We start from the raw sequence: 23,210 nt of genomic DNA, 5'->3' as shown, positions 1-23,210 counted from the left end.
AAAAGAACTATGACTTTATCAGATTAAACACTTTAGCCCCCCCTCCCCCTCCCTCTACCCACACTTTTAAAATTTCCTTTGCAGCTTGCAAGCAGTTTTAGTCTAAAGTTTAAGCTAGCCCATTAAACAGTGACCCCTTGTGATGTAAGCCGATTTGTTTAATGCTTAGAACATGGTTATCAACATTCCCCTAAATGAAGCCATAGTCCATCAGTGCTTTCAGCACTTTGATTGCTATAGTTTTCAATCCGTTGAACAGCTATTACGGATTTGTTTTCCGTATTATCTATGCGTTTATCGTTTTACTTTATTTAAAAAACTTGAAACTTGTTTATTTGATTAAACGCCTAATTTTATAAATATACTCAATTACACAGTAATGTAAACAAATATAAAATCGACATCAATAGAATTTCATAAAACACACGAAACATACTTAAGACAGGTAAATGCGACATTATAAAAACAAAATGCGATTGTGTGAAAATAAAAAGAATAAGTTAAATTAAAACTTATATGTGTCTACTAAATGTAAAAGTAGAAAAAAAAGACTGAGCTACACATGCTTACCTACTGGGGCGGACTGTTAACAATATAGACTTTCTTTCCTGACTTTTCGCCTTCATTTTTATTAACTGTCAGCTCCCCCTTTTCCCACTGTATTAAAGAAAACAGAAATAAACCTAACGTGTTTGTTTATTATAGTGTTCTCCCTCCCAAATTAGGTCCAGTCCGCTGGACTTATGACACCTTAGTTGATGAACATCTTTATTTCCGATTCCTGTCTTTATATGCTGGACGCCTCGGGGGAAGGCACTCGATACCTATGATTAAACTAGCTGTTGCATCAGAAACTGGCCATATCAGAACAAGCCACTAGTGAGGCTCGATTATTCGAGTATGAAGCGCCAGAAATCGAAAACGTGCGCATATTGATGTATGTAAAGTACGATGGTGTCGTTCAAAGGTGCTCGTCACATTGCCTGGATACAGTTATACATTTTTTTATATTTTTTTTATTTTTAATATATTTTTTTTTATTTTTTTTATTATTTATTTTGGTCAAAATAGTGAATATATGTCATTTAAAAAATATTCCACAAGTTTTCATGAAAGAAAATTAGTATAATATATAAATAAATTAATGCAACAAAAAAACGTTCTATTTGGATAAATTCTCGTCTTACTCAACGAGTTTTTAACGGTAGGAATGATATATTAAGCTTCTCTTTGTAATGCATACGGAAAGTTTGCATGTCAGTCTGTTTTTAACGTGTTTTAGGGGGGGAAATCCGTTGTTTTTCAACCTCCCGGTTCTTTCGTAATGGCAAATTTCAGCTTCTGGTCGGTGCATTTTGTTTGAATATGCCGTAATGGTCAATCTTACTAGCATAAAAGTTATATTTTTCTTGTAGATGAGAATCTTACCTTATCAGAACAGTAAAAAATGTTAGATTATCACAAATATTTTAGGAACTACGCTCTATTGATTAGGTCCGTTTGGAATTGATGATTTTTTGCACATGTTTATCTTATATTTATTTATATATTATACTAATTTTCTTTCATAAAAAAAATGTGGAATATTTTTTTTAAATGACACATATTCACTATCTTGACCGACATAAATAAATAATTAAAAAAAAAAAAAAAAAAAAAAAAAAATAAGAAAATATGAAATAAGTATGTATGACTGTATTCAGGCAATGTGACGAGCACCTGTGGTGTCGTTGATAACATAGGTTGAAAAATGTTTGTTTCCTTCATCAAAACAACAGTTACTGTTTAGAATAACTGTATATCCCAATAGTATTACACAGCTATCGTTAGTGTGCAGTCTATTAACTTTATTCAACGCGTTAATATATAAAACACAATATGCCTATATTAGACATAAGCAGAACTTTGATCATGGCTAATCACTTACAGGCACTTACTGCAAAGCCAGGCTTGCCCGACGGCTTCAACAACGGCGGTGATGAATGGAATCATCATGGGGGTCGGTATTGCTGATCCACATTGACACGTTGTACCCATCATCGGTAGCATCATGCTGCACAAGAGGGGCGCATAATCATTTGCAATAAATAGGATAATTTAAAAGGTGGTTTACGAATAAAAACAAGATTGAGGTGATTTGCATCAAACTGGTCTCTTGTTACTTGCGGAGATGAGCGTATCATGTTTGTTAGCAACAAACTTTAGCAGAGTATAAAAAGAAAGAAGTTCATGCAATATCTATTGCAGTTAAACATAATGCAATTTTACAAATTTTCAGAGGATGTGTGCATGCTTGCATGGAAAAACATAAGTCCATGCATTCCAATTAGTTTTAACATAGCTACTAAAGTACAAAGCTTTAAAAAAAATGTGTTTACAGACATTTAGATGTAGGTAGGTAGCTAGGTGCCTTATCTATGATCAATGCAGGGTGAAAATATTTCAATGACATTTAATTTTCTTTTAAACTACAGTTGATGTTACTCTCTTCAATAGCTTAAGAATCCCATCCAACGATCTGTATCTACATAAGTCCATTACTCACCCATATATGAAAACACGTAAATTAAAGGTTTGGTTCCAATGAATCTGAGAACACTCAAAGAAATCCAGATGTGAAGCCTCTTCTCTTCCAGCACAACGGCGATGATAAAACCCCAGTAACCTGGTATTTTGACTGCATTTTTGGCCAGTCGAGCGATCGGACTCTATGATACACATAATAAATAAATACTCCACAATTGGTCGTATAGTTTTACATATTAAATGTTTAAGTATTTCATACAATCTTAATAAGAATTTTATAATTCTCAGTCCAAGAGATCACCCCAGGGACCGAATCGCTCGAATCAGATAGCTCGACTGACCAAAAATGCAGTCAAAATACCAGGTAACTGTGGATAAAACCGCCCGGAAACAACTTTATCGTGTCCTAAAAGCAACAGTGTTAGTGTATTACTCCAACGTCGGTCATCGTAGCATTTGTTCATGGTGAATATGTTTCACAATGGAATATAAACAATGTGTCGGGGTAGGTGCGTTCGAAATCGAGAAAATATTCTTTTGAAATATGCTCAGCAACAAAACACAACTGGAACTACAGTAACATATCCGAAAAAGCCCGGCTGCCCGCAATAACTTTGACTTTGTTAAAGGACACACGGTTCAGTGACTTACAGAGAGACACACACCAAACGACACAAGACAACTCGGATAACATAGACATTACAATAGACATACCAATAGACATTGCAATAGACATAACAAAATACATTACACATGAAGGAGAACCGGCCAGTATATATGCACGTTTCAGTTTCAAGGAAAAGAAAGTGCATTTTGAATTACATTTTTGCCTGAAAACCATGATGTGCTCAGAATGAGCGTTATAAAACCCTTAAAATTGGTATATTTATTTGTTTTGTTTTATTGTATGGGGATTTGTATGAAGGAATGTAAGCAGTTTTTAATATCAAGTAAATGTACTTTTAAATAAAACCGCCGTACTCCAATCATTTCAACCAATTTTGCCAACTCATCGGGCCATATGATCGAGACTCTTACAATGACATGGATTCCGCTGACGACTTTTACGGTGGAGAGGGAGAAGATGGGCGTCAATGCTCATACCGGGATTGGAATAACTTCGGTCATCCAGAGGAACGCCATCACGGCAACATGCAAGTTTAAACACGAATGCTACCTATACATATCATACAAACAGTATCACAACATACCTTTTTTTCTGGTTTGTTTGGCAATTATTTATTAGAAGTGTTTTGATTTCGTTTTCAATAGTTTAATTCATGATTGTACGTCACAAAAATGGTGAAATCATAAATTTAGACATAAAGGAATTATACTTAATTCAATCATAAGACTATTTTTGCATTGTGGTGAAGCTATTCATTGAAGAGTGCGTGCGTAATATCAAAGTTTTTTTTATAATCAAGAAACATTTATGCTCCTGTAAAGCCACAGCTTTTATACTTTATAATGTTTTCACATTTATTCACTAACACATGGCTAAGCAATATGCATTATGCTGCTGTAAGGTTGAACCTCTCCGCTATTACAGTGTTTGGGACTTTTCAGGTAGACATCCATCATGAGTACAAAACAAATGCTACCGAGAGGTTTTGCGATATAGACATTTTGTTGTTTAATACAAAAACATAAAAAAATACTAAATCGATTTTGTTTTTGTTTTTTTGACTCCCTTTAATATATATGTATAAAAATATATTGTATATATATATTGATATAAGCTATATATATACCATAAGAGTAGCCTCATTGTATTGACATTCAAAAATGTAATCCTTGCAAAGAAAATATCATGGTTTATCTATATACATATTGTTTATCTCGATGTTATAATCTAAAATGCACTACTACATCTCTGTATCCTAATGATGAATGGCTTACCGTAAAATGCATTTGTTAACAATTCAAATGAAAATTACTTGGAAGCATTTCTAGTGTTCTCTTGTATCGGTTCACCTATTACAGTTAACCACTACTCCACAGCGACATCGAAAGATAAACAGCGCCGAAAAGAGTTTGTAGGTTTTGATATGTGCCGACGTATGAACATGTACTTTATATAACAGTTATTTTTTCAAGCACCAACATGTTCTTACGGTGTATCTATGCACGGAAATGTAGTTTAAATGCTTGCAATTCTTAAAATAACTCCGAATCAGGGGAAAAGCTTATCGCACCGCTATTCGTCATATTGAAACGACATTGTAGCCAACCTGTAGTAAAAGGGTTCTAACACGATACCACTTTCTCAGATTTTCGAAATATGTCCATGTTATTTAAATATCAGATGAAATATAAGTCATACTTATATATGACCGAAGAAACAAAATGCACAGCTGCACCACGGTAGTGTCGACGGCTCATTTTATTTGCATCACCGTTAAGCCGTGATGCTAGCGTTTAGTAGGCGTGTTATAACGTTGTAACAAGGTTGTATGAAGAATGTTTAATACATATATTACTATATATAGTAACACATTTGTACAGGGATTTCGCGATTATTTGCCAGGCATGACTCAGCGATTATTAGTTTTGCGGCCAGGGCCGATTTTCGATTATTATTTTGCGGCCCGTCTCTAACGCTCGTACGTGAATTCAATTTTCGCCTTAAATCAATGTTGGCGACTGCAAAAATAATGTCTTGATTAAATAAATAAAAAAAAATATTGATCTGCTTGAACATATTTAGTATTAAAATTCTAAAGGGAGGCAAACGCGAACGCAGTTTAGGAAGATATGCTAGTGTTTGATAACCAGTGTAGACCGTTAGTGCGGCGTTTTTTAATCTACGTTGACATTCATAAAACAAAACAAAGGAATCGGCAAAATTGAATTTACTTGAAAAACAGCAACTGTTCATACATGTTGACATCATTAATACGAGTATATGTTGGTTTATTTAAGTACAAACAGTTGTTCTACATGCTAATTGTTCATGTTTATTGAACTGAATTCAGTTATTCAGGACATGAAAAGACAGATGTCAGTGATTCGTACAGAAAAATTCGGATAGACGTGTAGTGGAATTTTCAAAGTGATCAATTGCAATTGGAATGGGAACATAAAAGTGACAACAAAATGCTGTTTGCCTGTTTGTACTTTTTATCATTTAGTTTTTGAGAGTGATCCAAACAGGCAAACAGCATTTTGTTAACTCATCGTAGTCAAGCGACAGCGAAATGAGAATGCACAACTGGATAGCAGGTAAACTTTAAAAAACAAACTTGCAAAATAAGAAAAACATACATATGTATTAAAGAGGTTAATACACGGCGTAGCCGGGCCATTGAGTGAAAATTGGCCCTCGTGCTCATAATGTCCCTCGAATACGTCTCGGGCTATTATGAGTCCCGCGGGCCAATTATCACTCAACGGCCCGGCTACGCCGTGTATTAACCTCTAAGTATTCGTTGGCAAAATAACGTTGTGACAACGTTAAAACACCTCCAGATTCATAACGTTCGAGGTGACAGAAAACCAGTAAATTCTTCACACTCTATTGTTAAAAAATAAAATCCCGCTTGTCGCGCCTACAGCCTTTCAACGCTTTCAACGCTTTTATTAAACTCAGCAATTTAAGTATTGCTTATGTCTTGCGTAAAATGTGCTTCTTTTTTAGAAAATAAAAATAAATGTGACCACTGTTATAGTCAAGCTCTTTTACTTTTATCTCTAACTTGAACACTTGACACTTGTTAGATATGTATGTCATACTTTTCGGTTGAAAAGGTGAAGATATTATCTGATTCAGTAGATGTACGCAACTTAATTGTGTTGGATTACACGGTTTACCTTCCTAACTTAAATCGGACAAGGCAAATGTAGCTTTAAATTATAGTCTTATCCCTAAAAGTATGTGTGTGCATTTTTTTGTCCTGAGCGTTACTCGGTATATTTGTGATTGGGGATGTCTTAAGTGCATTTTAGCGAGGTTGGACAGTTGGCATCCTCCAGGTTACCATGGAAACAAGACAACATTCAAAATGGCCCCCGCTTTTTGAGCCCATGTCTAGTCTTACTGCACTTATTGAAGCATTCGTAAACATTTATTGATTTTAATGTTTGTGGTGAGCTATGTACAGATGTCAGACTTTATAACAAACTACCCATAATTTATATGATGCATATTTTCATGACAGCGTGTATAATGCGCGGCAAATTTGATCAAATTCGGTTTTTAAATTAAATTATTTTGTTGTTTTAAAGTACAAAGCTGTTCTGTTTGCTCTAAGTTCAAATTCATTCTTTATAATTGTAATTAGCAAAATATGAAGTGACTGAAATGACTAAAAAACAATTCTTCGGATATCCCTCGAAGCCTTAACTTTTATGCTGAAAGCGTTTATTTTCTCCCACCTCAGATAAGTAGATCTTATTATTTAACCATGTTAGATATTCTTATCTTGCCCACAGGCGAAGAAAAAATGCCCGTATGGAACTCCTTTTTAATAGTCACCACATTGTAATTACCTCCCTTGTTGAAGACTATCGTCAGTAGCATCAAGGAAATCTTTTCTTATGGTAATATTTAGAATGCTGATTAATTATTTCTCGCTTCAAATGTCACCATAAAACAGTTTTTACGCACCATTCAAGAAATAATGCTTCATTCTCCTTAGAACTATTTAAAAAGACCGATTTGACTATTAACATTAACTGGCTCACTGCGCGCGTATCCATGACAACCACGTGCTATCGCATATCCATACGCAATTATTTTCCCTAAGCACAAAAGAGTTCCAGCAAAAAATACAGTTTTAATTAATTTTGTTTAACTGAGGTGGGAGAAAAAGCATCTACCATAGCCGCTCGTGTAAGATAGTTTCATCCCGACCCTCGCGCCGGGTCGGAATGAACCTATCTTACACTCTCGGCCATGGAAGATACTTTTAATCAAGAAGTAAATTGCTCAGAAGACATGGCTACTACTTGACTAGTTGAGTGATGTTTGTTTTGCAGGGATTACGTTTTTCAAATTCTAGTTCCAAAACTAAAACGAACAGATGAACGAATACAATTAAAATAAATGATGAAACAGCACTATCTAATATTAATTTTAAAAACGTTAATTAGAGCACGGTAAGTTTTTTTTAAATAGTATATAAGTTTAAATGCTTTAAGGTCCATTGCTTTCAGCGGGCTTGTTTAGTATAAAGTGGTTGAACGTTAAGTTTGCTAATGCGGGCAAAACTACTCTGACTTTGCATGTAAACCCAATGTGAGCGGATATTTCAACAACTGTAACATCATATTTTGTTGAATTGTTACTGAATCTATGATGAAACCATTAACTCTCCAGAGAATTGGTCGGATCCGGAACAAGTGGATCACGGACGCAATGTCGGAGATCCTGTGTACATTCATGCTAGCTGTGAGTAAAATAATATCCGTACTGATCAAATCGTGGTAATGTCGATTATGATAAAATTACATTAACATCAGAAACCTTTACTTTTAATTGAACGCAATAACTATATATTATCCAAAATATATGCAATACTCTTTAACGTTAATTGCTTAAAGCTTTGTTAATGATAACGTCATAAAGATTTCTCAGATGAAGTTTGTAGATGTGTTATTATTTAACAATGGACCACGCTAACGTCAAAAACCTCTAATTTCATCAAAATTCACTGGTAATTTCCTCAAGGTTTTTTTTTCTGCAGCATGCAATGAGTTGAATGTGTGATGGTTTTATTTTTTCACGTTCCTGAAACCAAGGAGTCCATGATCAGTTTATTATTAACTGTGATATAGATATAAAACCTAGCATAACCCGTGGCTGTGAATATTTACTGAAGCCTTTCAAGCTGCATAAATGCATACATGCAATTAACTATCACCCTAACTCAAATTGTGATTTATTAGTAGATATATGATTCAAAACGTGAGTATTTTTTTTTATAAAATTGAATGAGGACGTTTAGGGGCGCTGTATATTGTGGTTATCTTTAACCAACTACTACTACTTTGACAATGACATGGGAAATTTGAAACTGTCGTCAAGGAAGTCATAGTCGTATACGATTGTTTTCATATAACATGTGTTTAAAAGTTAAAACAATGATTAAAATCTTTAAAATGCAGCCAACTATCTTAAACCTTTTATAGGATAATATAAATTGTGCGTGATCTGTACATGAATGCAAGGGTATAGTACTACTAAATGCATTGTTATTTCAGTGATTTCAACTTCTTTCCATAAGTGAAAATGATTGCTCGTCATATCCTGTAATGCATCAGTCAATTGTAACCACGCCCCCCCCCCCAGGTCCGGGGCTATACCGGGGATAGCCGGGGAAAAGGGCCGTGTTTCTACTTTCCAGGTGGCCCCGCAGGGCCGGGTGACCGCGGTGGTTTTGTCATAGCGTCAAATTTAGCGGAGATTGGGCCTTATATAGAGTCTCTGAGGTGCGGGGGCATTTGGCCGGGGTTTAACAATCAGTTCGTCCCGATTTTACCCGGGGTTGGCTGCACCGAAAGTTAAAGTCCCGGCTATTCCCCGGACCTGGGGGGGGGCGTGGTTACAATTGACTGATGCATAAGTTTCAGTGTATATTTTAAGTCAGATATAAATAGGTATTTACAAATTCTACGATAGACATGGACGCCTCTCTTTTCTTTGAAAAAAGGTACACATAAAGCAACACTTTTAGTTACTTCGCAATTCTGGGAAATTAAAGTATTGTTTTGTATTGCCTGTTATCATATCTTGGTACATTCTTTGTTCAAGTGTCTATCTAATGCAATGGTTATGCATGATGTACTTTTATCTGTCATAAATAATGGTAAAACCAAAATCTTCGTCTATATTAATCAGTGTATGTATACCACGTGATAAATTACGTCATATATGCTACGTCGGAAGGCAACATATTACCTAAATTAAAGACTTAAATCAAAGATAACTTTTCTTAAACTACACCAATTTAAATAAAACAAGCAAATTCGTTGAATTGTTATCCCCCCGCCTGATTGGGCTAAGACAAGGAATGGAAATCAATTGTTGATGAAATATATATATGAGTTTGAGTTTGATTGCAACTGTTTGAAATGAAAAAAAAAATGTATATAAATGTACATTTAGAATTGACCAAGAAACCTAGTTTATGACTCAATGTTAACCAGTTCCAAACTAATCTAAGATTTCATCAAGGCAAACATTATGATCAAGTTTCATGAAGATTGGCCAGATATATTGCAAAAATTTTAGCCTCTAGAGTGTCCACAAGTTTTTTTTTAAGATTTGACTCAGTGACCTCATTTTTGACCCCACATGACCTACTAGTCCCAAACTATTCCAAGATTTCATTGAGGCATTTTGATTAAATTTTATTGAAATTAGAGCAGGTGTATTGCCTCTAGAGTGTTCCCAAGATCTCTGTAAGATATGACCTAGTGACCTAGTTTTTGGCCCATATGACTCACTTTTAAAACGCAGTCGAAATTTAATCCAAGAGAACATTCTGACCATGTTTGAACTTAATCAGACCAATCACAACCATAGAATAGTTTAGGACAAGTTTTTTGAAATATTTGACCTAGTGCCCTAATTTCTTATTAAATGTGACCAAGTTTAAAATATGTCGAAGAGTTCATCAAGGAAAACATTCTGATCAAGTTTAATGAATATAAGACCATACATATTGCCTCTAATGTGTTTCAAAGGTTTTTTCTAAGATTTGACCTAGTGACTTATTTTTGACCCCATGTGACCCATTTTTTAAGTGGTCCATATTTCTTCAAGGGGTACATCATGACTAATTTTGAACATAACTTGACCATGATATGGTTCTGGACAAGATTTTTCTAAGATTTGATCTAGTGACCTAATTTTCAATCATATGTGACCCAGTTTTTATACGACCAAGAGTTCAACAAGGAAAACATTCTGATAAAGTTTCATGAATATTTGACCATGTATAATGCCTCTAGTATGTTCAAAAGATTGTTCTAAGATTTGACCTAGTGACCTAGTTTTTGACCCATGTGACCCAATTTTAAAACAGGTCGAGATATGATCAAGGGGAACATTCTGACCAAGTTTGAACATTTTCTGATCAATGCCTACCAAGATATGGTACCGGACGGACCGAGGGAAGGACGGAAGGACGAACGGAATGACGGACGGACAACGCCAAAACAATATCCCCCTCCCGAAATCTTCGATTCAGCGGGGGATAACAAAGGGCAGTCTATGCCGCTTACAGAGTCCCGCCTTCGTGTTATTACAGAAGTTTGATACGGTGATTAGTTTCATTAAACACTTCGACAAACCTGTTTCCAAACTAATGTTTTGACAGTGCTCCGTCAGACGGCCGTATTGTGAAAAGGTTTGTCGAAGTGTTTTAAGAAACTAAACCCTCAATCAATTTCTGGTAAATGACCGAAGGTGGAGCTCCGTAAGCGGCATAAACTGCGCTATGTTTCATTTAAAATGGTGAAAAAATGGTGAAGTTACCTCTGTTTAAAGTTTTCATTCCAAGCAAAATAATGCCTTCCGATGAAGCATTTATGTCGCAATTTATCACGTGGTATACAATTTATCACGTGGTATACACACACTGTTATAGTTTCTGCTCTTTCCGAACACGTTGCTTTATCGTACTGAACATTGTTTTGTTGACATTTTATTCAAGCCCTTGAAATATAAAGGAAACAGTAACTATATCAAGAGTGTTTTGATCTCTTTAAATAATACTATTGTTTCGTGATATCCCTTCTAGAATGATTTTTGATGGTATTTGTTTCAATATTAATTAACATTAAAACAACAAACTGCATAAACTGGCTGATACTGGATTTTCAAACATTTACATTTCACAAAGGCTATGATCAATCATTTCATAAACTGGCTCATACTGGATTTTCAAACATTCACATTTCACAAAGGCTATGATCAATCATTTCATAAACTGGCTCATACTGGATTTTCAAACAGTCACATTTCACAAAGGCTATGATCAATCATTTCATAAACTGGCTCATACTGGATTTTCAAACAGTCACATTTCACAAAGGCTATGATCAATCATTTCATAAACTGGCTCATACTGGATTTTCAAACATTCACATTTCACAAAGGCTATGATCAATCATTTCATAAACTGGCTAATACTGGATTTTCAAACAGTCACATTTCACAAAGGCTATGATCAATCATTTCATAAACTGGCTCATACTGGATTTCCAAACATTCACATTTCACAAAGGATATGAACAATCATTTCATAAACTGGCTGATACTGGATTTTCAAACATTCACATTTCACAAAGGCTATGATCAATCATTTCATAAAATGGCTGATACTGGATTTTCAAACATTCAAATTTAACAAAGGCTATGATCAATCATTTCATAAACTGGATCATACTGGATTTTCATAAACTGGCTGATACTGGATTTTCAAACATTCACATTTCACAAAGGCTATGATAAATCATTTCATAAGCTGCAGTCAAATCCAGCTTTACATGAACATATATATGAACAGATATTAAGTAAACTCTTAATGAACATATTTAAATTAAATTCTAAAGGATTAAGAATAATGCTCGCTCAGGCGGGGAGGGGGGGTGGAGCACGCTAGAACTACCCACTTGCCCGACTTGGTGACCGACCACTTACCAAACTCCCGTGTGCCCAGGCCTGGAATCTAACCCGAGCTGCCTTGGTGAGAAGCTAATGCACCAGCCACTGGGATAAAAGGACAAACCGGGTTGATGCCTTTGTATGACTAGATACTTTTGGGGATGGGGGGTGTTGCTTCGACTGGAGTATTCGTTTGCGGTTGATGTCTGTAACTGATTATGTAATACTTATTTATGTGCAACAATGTATGAATAAATAAATTTAGTAAAATTCGTAAAAATTTAATTTTACTTATAATTTCACTGTTATCAAGCTGCTGCTAGTTATGTGGCTTATTTTACATTGTTATTGTTGAAATGGAAGTGTTAAGACAATTGTAAGACTCAGTGCTCCTAAACATGTTTACAAATCGATTCATTTTTGTTTGGATTGAGCGTCCAAAAGCGTTTCCACAATAGTTGGTAAAAGACAACCGGATTCATAAATATTATTGCGTTTTGTAAATGACGTATTCATTTGCTTAGTTAAAAACTTAGTTGATAAATGTTTGGACAAGTATGAGGTTGAATCTTAAAAGTATTTTAAAGAGATTGTGAGTTTCAATGATCGTATTATAAAAGATATGTTGCTGCATGTGTAATATTGGCTCCCATTCCGTGTCCGTAAGGCAATGTAACATGTTACTCATAAGCTACTGGGCCTGTCCATGCGGTTTTCAACGTAGTATGGAACCAAATTATAGTATTAATCATATCTACGGGTTGTGACAGTGTACTTTCTGTATCATTACTCATTCAAATTTCTTACTAAAATGGGTGTGAAATGAACGATGGGAACGACTCAATGTCTCAACTGCATTGTTTAGTATGCATTTGCTAAAACATGTTGATGATAATTTCATGGACTTGGTAACTTGCCCATCGTAGGCCCTTCCATTCGATTACTGTTCATGAATGTTAAGTATAATACGTTGAACGACAATGTGCTCTGCATCATACAACTTGTGAATTGCAAAACACTTCATTTTTTAACTATTGCCTCGGTTGAATTATTATAACACACATCTTGCATGAGTAATACTATTAGTAATTTATAATTCAGTTGATAATGCAATATTCCAAAGCGTAAGCATGCAATAAAATATTATATACGATTTTTATAAGTGAATGCTTAGTCATACATGTAACTAGTTATACAAGTCAAAAGTGCATTTAAAGTTCATAAACTATCAAATAAAGCGCGAGGAGAACATTTTGGTAAAAAAATGTCACACGAGTTAAGGCGACCTTTCAGCAATGTCTGCCGAATTTGTATATGTAATTGAAGCCATCATTTTGCTCACCGGAACGCGAGACTCTGTACAAGATGGCGGATACGGCTAAGTTTCCGGACATTAACGAACATGTGTAGACTTAGTCTGATTACTGAGAGTACACTATCAATGTAAACGTCATAAAGAACATCTCTGAAATCATTTGAACAATGTTAAACATGTATTAGAGAACTTTTGTATTCGTAATTTAAATGGTGAACCAATATCAGTGTGTGTATACCACGTGCTAAATTACACCATAAGTTATTATTTTGAATGAAGCAAAGGCCAGTGTAATTCTCTTAAAGAGCTCTGATTTCGTTTCATTACCGGAGTTTGATTAGGTGATTAGTTTCCTCAAACTCTTCGTCAGACTTGTTTTAAAAGTATTTTTGGCAGAGCTTCATCGGTCTGGTGGCGGTTTGGTGAAAAGGTTTTCGAAGTGTTTTAAGAAACTTAAGTCTTAATCAAACTCTGGTAAAAGACCGAAGGCGAAGCTCTGTAAGTGGCGAAGACGGCGCTATGTTTCAGTTAAAATGGTGAAGAAATAGTAGTTATCTTTGTTTAAAGTCTTCATTCGAAGCAAAATATTGCATTCCGATGATTCAATTTGGACGCAATTTATCAATCACGTGGTAAACACACACTGTGTACATCAAACGCGGGTGTAGCTAGCGCCGTGATGTGTTCCATAAAATTCAAAGTATGAACGATGACACATTCACATGTTCACATATTGTTTTATCACGTATGCAATTGAGTTTGATCATGTGGACCGCATACAGGGAAAATAACTTATTTTCTCCATATCAAGGCGTCTGGGCATTATTTGAGAAATAATTTTCAAATTTCAAACGTAATACAGAGGTCGCATTGGCGACAAAAGAAGTACAAACTGTAATATCGGTTAATGTAGCACACGTGATTGTTACAGCTGTTCGTGTACGCGTCCGGTGCTCAATCGATCCTGTCCCACGGGGAGGCTAGCACAGTCCCAGGACGGGCCCTTGCCGCTGGGGCGGGGCTCATGATCGCTGTATACTGCGGGATCAACGCTTCCGGTCAGGGAGATTACACATATATATATCAATTGAATTTGTACAGTTTAACTGATTTGAATGTATGAATATCTTTGTTATATAATATCCTATTACAATGTGTTGTTTGTTTATCTTGTCTCAAGTCCAGTAAACTTGTATATGACATAATTAAACGGTAAAGGGTCGATTTGGCGCAGTTACCATTTCGGCGTGGCAAAAGTCGGCCACTTTTATCTTTTATGTTAACTGCATAAATTTATATTTAAGTATGGTATCATATTTTAAATCATTTACAAATAAATTTAGTTCAGACAAAATTATGTTACAAATTTTCCAAAAAAAAGATTATATATTTACTAATGGTAATACGCCCATATGTTATACCCATGCACATGCATACGTGCATTACTGCTGTAGTACTCATTAAACATGCATCTTTTCGATTGCGGCTTTTTAAATCAGTGAAGCTGACGAAATAAAAATGCCATCTGTATCGTTACCCATGCATATCTAGCAATTATTTTCATTTACTCATGTCTGAACACGTAAATTGCATAAGCTTGACTTAAAAAACCTAAATAAACGATCTGGAAGAACAAACACTATTTTTTGCCTTTTTGTTTATGCCATGTATGTGTCGTTCTGGCGAGTTCGGCAACGTCAGATCGACAAAACAAGGTCGGCAATAAGGCATTTTCATACACGCTAGATCGACAACGCGACACATAAAAGTGTCATTCTGGTGTCCATTAAATGGCCTTGTTGTTCAATCTGGTATGTTAGTCAGAACCACACATATATGGCGAAAACATACAAATCAAGTATGTACTGGCGGAATAGTTGTTACAAACTTGTCTGTCAATCCAAGGGTCGCGGGACCGATTCTCCGCCGCACCACTTAAAAATACTTAATCGTCTTCCGGGAGGCACGTGAAATGGGGGTCGCGAGTGTGCACGTAAAAGAACCAGGGTAGCTATTACCAAAATTGCATTCTGTCTGTGCGTGCACTCTGCTCCAATATTTTTGTATAAGACTTACAATAATTCCGGAGCACTCGTCGAATGGGCCTTGCCCGAGTGAGAGTATGAATCAAATAAAACCGATACCATTTATATATTTGTCCTAGTGTTTTTGTACGTGCAGGCGGGGTACTGACACACCAGAATGACAAAACGTAATTAAAATGCAAGGTTAACTGCTGTTTCGCAATTGAGAAATACATGAATTTGAATGTACATGCATATGTTATCTGTCTTTGCTGTAAAGTGGCAATGTGTGTTTCTCGGTAAGTGTTTATTAGGCTTTGAGCCAACAGGCTTATCAGTTATGGATTCTTGGCAGGTCCCTGTCAATTCCATTGTATATTTTGTTTTAATTGATATGTTATATGTATTTAAAATATGAAACAATATACTTAAAATGAATATCAACATCAGTATGAATATGAGAATTCATATATTATACTTGGAATGTTTAATACAGAAGATGATCAAAAAAGTTTTTTTTACGGAGTGTGAAGCACACAATACTATTTTCAGGCACACTTAAGTGGTTTTTCAATTACATTGCCGGTTTCGTTGTTCTTGTTTTTGCGTGTTTGTTGTTGTTTTGGGGATTTTTGTTTGTGGTGTTGTTATTGATTTTTTGTTGTTGATTTTCGTTGGTGGGCGGGGGTTTAGTAAGTTGGCCAAAATAGTTGATATACATATTTCAGGTGCTTGTGTTAACCCTGGGATTACGTTGATGTTCTGTATGACCGGGAAGTTGCCATGGAAACGGTACCCTGTCTATGTTGTCTGTCAGTTTATTGGCGCTTTTTTGGCCGCTTCACTAACGTTTGGAGTTTATAACGGTAATAACTTTTTTATTTTTCTTATTTTTATAACATCAGCTGAATTATAAATAACCACTAAATTTGCGAACTTTGGCATTGTGTTTAGCAAGCAAGGATCTTATACTGATAATCAAACTAAATGAGCTGGATAAGCACTGCAAGCCATATTTCAAATCAATAAGTATCTGTATAAGTTCACTAGCATATCAGTTGAGCATTGACTTGATCTGTTTGGCAAACTAATTTCCCCAATTTTAAATTATGCAGGAGGAGTTTCGGGGTTTACTCAAGGATTCTGCAAACGTTTTCTTGATGTGAAAAAAACACACAACATAAACGTATGATTATCTATTGGGTGAAACTGTTGCATACCGAGGATAATAAGTACTATACAATGTATAAGGCTTGCTGAAAATGATAATGAGCAGCATCCTAACAAACTAAATTGTTGTTCACACATCAAATATTTACTTTGTATTCTAGGTTTATATGAAGCCTGGTTATATCATGTTAAAAGAAAATTTTATAGAGGAAAGACATGTTAAGCAGGGCTAGATTTTAAAATAATTCATCAAGTTTTAGAGATCAACCATACCACAAATATTTCAATGTAACGAAATTTCGGATATTTGTGTGTTAACTGCGGCTATCGTCACAAATATTAAGCGTTGGAACCGGTAAATTGAAAAAAAACACAGTCAACGCCTTTGCATGACCGTATGTGAAAGGTTTGTCAAATATTAGAAGATGAGTATCACTTAAGCCTGGAATGCACATTGAATAATAAATTTAGAATAAGATATATACACATGTATAACAAAACGTCCACTTATGTATAAATCTAGTGTAAATGACTCAAGTAGTACATTACCACGTTTTACTTTCAAATAAGTTATTGTCTAATCAACTCCAAAATAGTGGGTCATTTATTATTTCTGGTTTATGTAAATGACACAGCTGATTCACTTAATAGCATAACCAGCCTCTTGATAGCTTTCTGCCAGTATCAAGTCTCGAAACCCAGGTAATTCAAGAATCATTAATCATGATCTGGATGTTATTATGTGTTGTGTTTTGTTTTCATATTGTCAGAGAAACTAACCAAGACTTACCTATAATTCGACAAATCTCACATTTGTTAAATTTCAAAAACGTATGAGTAACACTTAGCAAAGACGGTTCATGGCACCATCACATCACTAACATGGTATCTCTGGAAATTGTTAAATCATATATTTTCTTAGACCCCATCTATGTACTCAATTTGAAAAAGATTTTGTCGAGAAAATTCAATACGAAGTCGCAAGGATTGTTACAGGCTTGACGAGATCAGTTTCCAAGTAACTTAGTGAAAGAAATCGGGTAGGTTTCTTTAACGGACAGAAGGAACATACAAGAGCTAATTTTAGTTTATAAGAAGAAAAACAGTTTGTTACCCTTATATTAAAGTCAACTTTTCCCGCAGACTGTTAAAAAATACTCGAAATAATTCATATTAGTTGTTCCATTTGCTTAAAGTTTTTTGGAATGATCTATATAACGAAACGAGAGACTCGGAAACTTTAGCGAAATTCAAAACAAAATATAACTATATGTAGTATACAAAGCACCAACAATATCCACATACTGCATCAAAGTTGAATGATATGCTTTTGTTCACCATGCGCGTATGCAAAACGAAAGTAGTAACCTTAACACTGACCCTCAGTGAATTTTCGCTTGGTCACGTGTCAAGAAGGTTGAAAATGGGTCTGATAGTCAAAATATCTCTTTTTCGGGTAATGGGATTCTACCATTGGCATTGTAGACAAAAATGAGGTATAATAGTACATATTTTTTAATGTAATAGAATAAAAGAACTCATACTCGAAAGGGTGAAAAGTCTTCTGATGTAAGAAATGTTGCAATTACCCATATGAAACTTAACGTGTTCCAACCTTTAACTATGCAACAGCATATTGCAAAATATGGCAATAACTATCTGGAACACCCTCGAACCGCTTAGTTTAATTGTCTCAAAACACGAAGTACCCTGATTAAAGGAAATAAACATTGCCCCAGTTCGACATCATCGTATGTTACAACAAGCTCAATACCCAAACGTGATCGACAGACAGAACCAGGTATATGCGTATCTAGAAGACAAGAGTCGAATCGCTGTCGCCTTTTGTCCGATTTTCGGATCTAATGATGATGATGATGATGATGATGATGATGATGATGATGATGATGATGATAATGATGATGATAATGATGATGATAATGATGATGATGATGAACGTACACGGTGTCTTTTAAACAATATTACAGAGATGATCAACACATTTGACGGTGGAGTACGGCAGGTTTACGGCGATCAGGCGACCGTCAGCATTTTCACATCCTTCCCAAGCCAAGACATCTCAACAGGGACAGGTTTCTTTGATATTGTACGTAATAAAGACAGCGTGTACGCTCTAGAACAGTTAATGAAACTCTTACTGTTACATAACACCACTTGTGCTGATGTTTATGCTAAATCTTAGGAGGAGTTCAATAGTATTAATGCTTTAATACTCCGAAAACAAAATGTGTTTTCCATATATTTCAAGTTTGTTGGATGCGGTCTCTTGACGGGTTGCACTTGCATGCTCATTGACCCTAACAACGCCAACGCTGCCCCTGGCGTGGTCCCTATAGCACTTGCCCTCATGCTGTATGGTATCATTATGGGTTTCGGCGTCCAAACCGGCGCGCCTATCAACTTGTCCATCGACTTTTCAGGAAGGTTATTTGCATTTTTTGCTGGGTATGGCGCTGACGTGTTCAGGTATGCAGGTTTTTGAGAGAAAGTAAAATAAATAAAAAAAATCTGAAATTAAGGAAGATATGTAAAGTCTTGACTAGATTAATTTTAAACTGTACAAACCGACTTTGAATTTGCATACATCCTAACACTTATCCCAACTCTTTAAGTACAGGTGTCCCCATGTCGTTTAATAAATTGCATTTACTAGTTTCGTTTCATGTTATTATTGTTTTCAGACGAGATAATTACTGGTTCTGGGTCCCACCAACAGCGTGTATTTCTGGAACAATTACCTTCGTGACAACATACCAGCTTATGATTGGCAACCATCTCCCAGATAACAACCCATCCACGGGCGGTAACTCGGCCGATTCAACTAACTGTGATGACAGAGTAAATGGTATTGACGGAATTCACGGACAAGAAAAGCACAAGTATTCGGTGAATGAATTAAACAAAGACGATCAATGGACACTATCAAATAACATCGTCACAAAAATATAGGAAAGTTGAATAGCTTCTTGAAAACTGCTTAATGCAGTTGATTTATATGGCGCTTAGGGAATATGGAAAGGTACTGAAGCCAAATTTACATCTTGTATTCCAATGTGCACATCTTGCTTTCTTACCTGTGTATCTTGCTTCATTCCATCTATAATTCTGTATTTGAGCATCTTTATTGCTAACTTCGTGAAGTTTCTTCTTGTACTTTGGCTAGTTCAAAATAGCATTCAGTGTTTGCTTATGCGTAAATAGGCATGCGTATGTTTTAGGAATTACTAAGCGGTCAATTATCAATGCATTTATTAATCTTAGATATAATCGTTTTGAATATTCTTATTTCAGCGAACACTTCACTCTAGCTAGCTCTTCATACTTCCTTACTATTCAATATGAATGACAGATGTCATCAAGCATCGACGAAAACTGCATAGCATGATGCAATACGTCTCTTGATGAGTGTTTCATATTATTTCCCCATGTAGCATTGCGCTAGCAATGTCGGTAATTAAAAAAACTCTTCTAAAAAAGAGTTAGATACGGAACGGTGACTTATTGCTTTTGGTCGAGAGTTTCCGTCCTGTTCCGTATAAATTTCCGAACTCATGCCCTCTGGTGTTTTACATTCTGCTTCCAGGCATGTTACAGAGTGCTTTGTTTGCATGTGATTTTCGTTCATTACGAGAATATAAAGTTTCTTAATGACATATTACAGATTATCACAACTCCATTATTAACTTTGAAAATGAACGGAATTGAATATAGCATCAAGCAAGTTGCTCAGATGACGAATTAAGGTTACAATAAGGCAACATGCACAAGTCAGGAAGCTAAATGCAAATGAATGAACGCAATATTGTAGGCTTGCTTCGATACATTTCCATAGGGAAACTGCGTTTCTGTTTTGATACAAAGAGTCATTTAAACTTGTCTTGTATATAGACAGTGTCAGCAATAATGACGTCACAAAAATGACAATTATGTAAGACGACAAAGTTTTCTGTAACTTTAAACGTAACGTTTCAGATGTATATGAGCAATTAGGAGCGTAGACCTGTCCTGTATCATGTAGAAGCATGTACTATCGCCTCCTTGTCCTCTGATCATTACGGAAATGATTAAAGTCCATGGGTAAAGCCCGTTGCCATTTATATCATACAATGTTGCCATTGCCCTAAGAGCATCTTAGTTCGTCCTTTTTTGAGGAGTATGGTCGGTGGCCAGAAGATTCATTTACTAGAATAGGGCACACATATATAGGGCGATAGTTGTATATCATAACTATTATTGTTATGGGCAAAGAATTCATGGATTTATTTCCACAAGCATGAAGCGTTGTCCATAACGGTCCATTGATGGAAATGATATTACTGTTTTAATAGTGTCTTTTTATTGCTTTGAAATATATCTTGGAGTTTATGCTCCAACTAAATATTTGTAGGTATTGTTGTATGTATTCATTAAGTACTCGGGGTATTTAAAACATATATAGTATTCATTGAGTAGTTAATATGTTGAATTAAATCTATTAAGATGGCTATTCTATGTACTTGTACACAATATAACATCCATCTTTTGCTGTCACGGAATGACACAAAAATGCGGTGAGTGCTATCCATGATGAACTGTTTGCGACACAATAGTGTTAGAGAACAAATCTTTATTAATTGACATGTGAACATACAATACCTCATGTACAGTGAATGTCACAGATCCATGTAACATACCTTGCAGATGTTGTAACTTAAGAAATGTAAAAAAATAAACAAAACGATTAATGTATAAAATTTTCCTCGTCCAGAAATGGGAAACTGCATGTTCATGTCATTTTTTTACCATATCGCTTAAAGAATCATGAAGATAGAAAACTTTTTAAGCCGCTTCCAATGGCGTTAACAGTGATGCACCTTCCAAAGCTATCAATAAAAAGTCAGTCTCAATCATACGAAAGCATTCGCCTCATTGAGTTTTTTTATATTGTCTGAAAGAACGAACATGTATTTGTATTATTATCAAACACCAAGAACAATGAGTTTTAAGTACAATTGATCAAATTGATGGGGATTTGCAACAGACAAATAATGCAAAATCATCCTTGCCCCTACCCAATTATAGTTCAAGTTGATACATCGGTTTGGGCATATCAATGGTCTACCCAAAACCTTGGAACGTGCGCAAATACAATATCCTTGGCGAGATTCAGAGCAGGTGCGTGTGCAAATAATAAACATTTTGGAAGGAAGCTAATATAATTTCTGTACTGGAAAGATATTGATTCAATATGATTAGAACAATTTTCATTGAGATTGTTGTTGATATTATTATGTTTTGTATTTGTAACCCGACGGAGGGAAATTATAAGAAAAGGTGATTATAGTAAGATATTTGTTGAACGCATATTTTCCATTCCTACTGGAGTTGAGTTGGTGCCCTATATATCCGGAAGTGGTCAGTCAGGTTGCCGTTGAAGCCCCGGAACAGGCCAAGTATGCTAGGTTGAGGGAAGAAGTACTCTTCACAATTACGTTAACGCTTAACGTTAAGTAATAGCACATGCTATGATAGGCCCAAGCTCACAGGTGTATGTGGATTGTTTAATGCCTCAAAGGTTTGGTAAAAAGAACAAAGACGCATTAATAGGCATGTTTCATTAAACGTCATTACATTAAGAACTTTACCTGTTCACGTATGACATGTTATACTAGCATATAGCTGCCACAGTTAAACACCTATAGAATAATTCTTCTTGACTCTATACAAATAAGTAAATGTTTGTTCTTAAATTTAACCATGACTGAGCAATGTTTGGCCACGATAACTTTAGTATATATATATATATATATTCAATATATTGGTTGGTTTATTGGAAAAACATATACAGTAGGCATAAGCCCATGAGTACCGTATACAAATACAATGGTTAATACATTCTTATGGTTGGCGATGAGTATTATGTACATGTAGTAAGATACAGCGAAAGGAGAGTAACTTGCAATAATTAATAATAATTATTTCAGGCAGAAATCAATGTTTAAGTTTTAGGAAGGCACACATATACATATATGTGCTCATATATTACTAATTGTAAAAAGTAAATTTCTTGCAGCAAATGATTTATGACAAAATGTTGCTATTTTTTTTTCAAAACAACACAACTGTCTGATTGTAATAAATCTTTGAACTTTATAACATTAGCGTTGGTACGGTAATATCTGTTTATTAGTGTTTGTCTTAGTTCTATGAAACATTTACATTCGAAAATAAAGTGAAATTCATCTTCTAAAGAGTTACAAAATAAACAGACTCTTTCATTAACTGGAATAGGTGAAGGTTTGTTCCATCGACCTGTTTCTATACAAAGTCTATGTGATGAAATAGTAATTTTGTTAATGAGATTCTATACTTTTCAATGCTAACAACATCTAAATATGGTTGAAATTTAAAGTCAGCAAACAGTCTATACGTTAATGCTCTACTTGAACTTTGTATATCTGCATTCCATTCTTGCTTATATTGGTCACTTATTCTTTGTTTAACATGTCATAAAAACAAATTCACATTTCCTACGGTCTGGAATAACCAAGCATCGTTAAGT

General features: G+C 35.2%; 1 protein-coding gene across 3 annotated transcripts; it reads left to right on the top strand.

Moving 5' to 3' along the window:
• Positions 1-7,566: 7,566 nt before the first annotated feature.
• On the top strand, positions 7,567-21,328 carry LOC128232238 (aquaporin-3-like). Of its 3 annotated transcripts, XM_052945684.1 has the most exons (7): positions 7,567-7,626; positions 7,847-7,918; positions 14,386-14,512; positions 16,207-16,344; positions 18,637-18,755; positions 18,918-19,135; positions 19,351-21,328. In XM_052945684.1, the coding sequence occupies exons 2-7, from the start codon at positions 7,886-7,888 to the stop codon at positions 19,616-19,618; spliced, it is 903 nt and encodes a 300-aa protein (XP_052801644.1). In that variant the 5' UTR covers positions 7,567-7,626; positions 7,847-7,885; the 3' UTR covers positions 19,619-21,328. The 3 variants fall into 3 exon arrangements, with proteins under 3 accessions (XP_052801644.1, XP_052801643.1, XP_052801645.1); XM_052945683.1 differs by lacking the exon at positions 7,567-7,626 and having other exon boundaries at positions 7,719-7,918; XM_052945685.1 differs by lacking the exons at positions 7,567-7,626; positions 16,207-16,344 and having other exon boundaries at positions 7,719-7,918.
• Positions 21,329-23,210: the final 1,882 nt, after the last annotated feature.

This window comes from Mya arenaria, chromosome 4 (assembly GCF_026914265.1).
Source record: "Mya arenaria isolate MELC-2E11 chromosome 4, ASM2691426v1".
NCBI classification, from domain to species: Eukaryota; Metazoa; Mollusca; class Bivalvia; order Myida; family Myidae; genus Mya; species Mya arenaria.
Note: the sequence above shows the minus strand (reverse complement) of the source record. Positions and strands in the feature narration are given on the sequence as shown.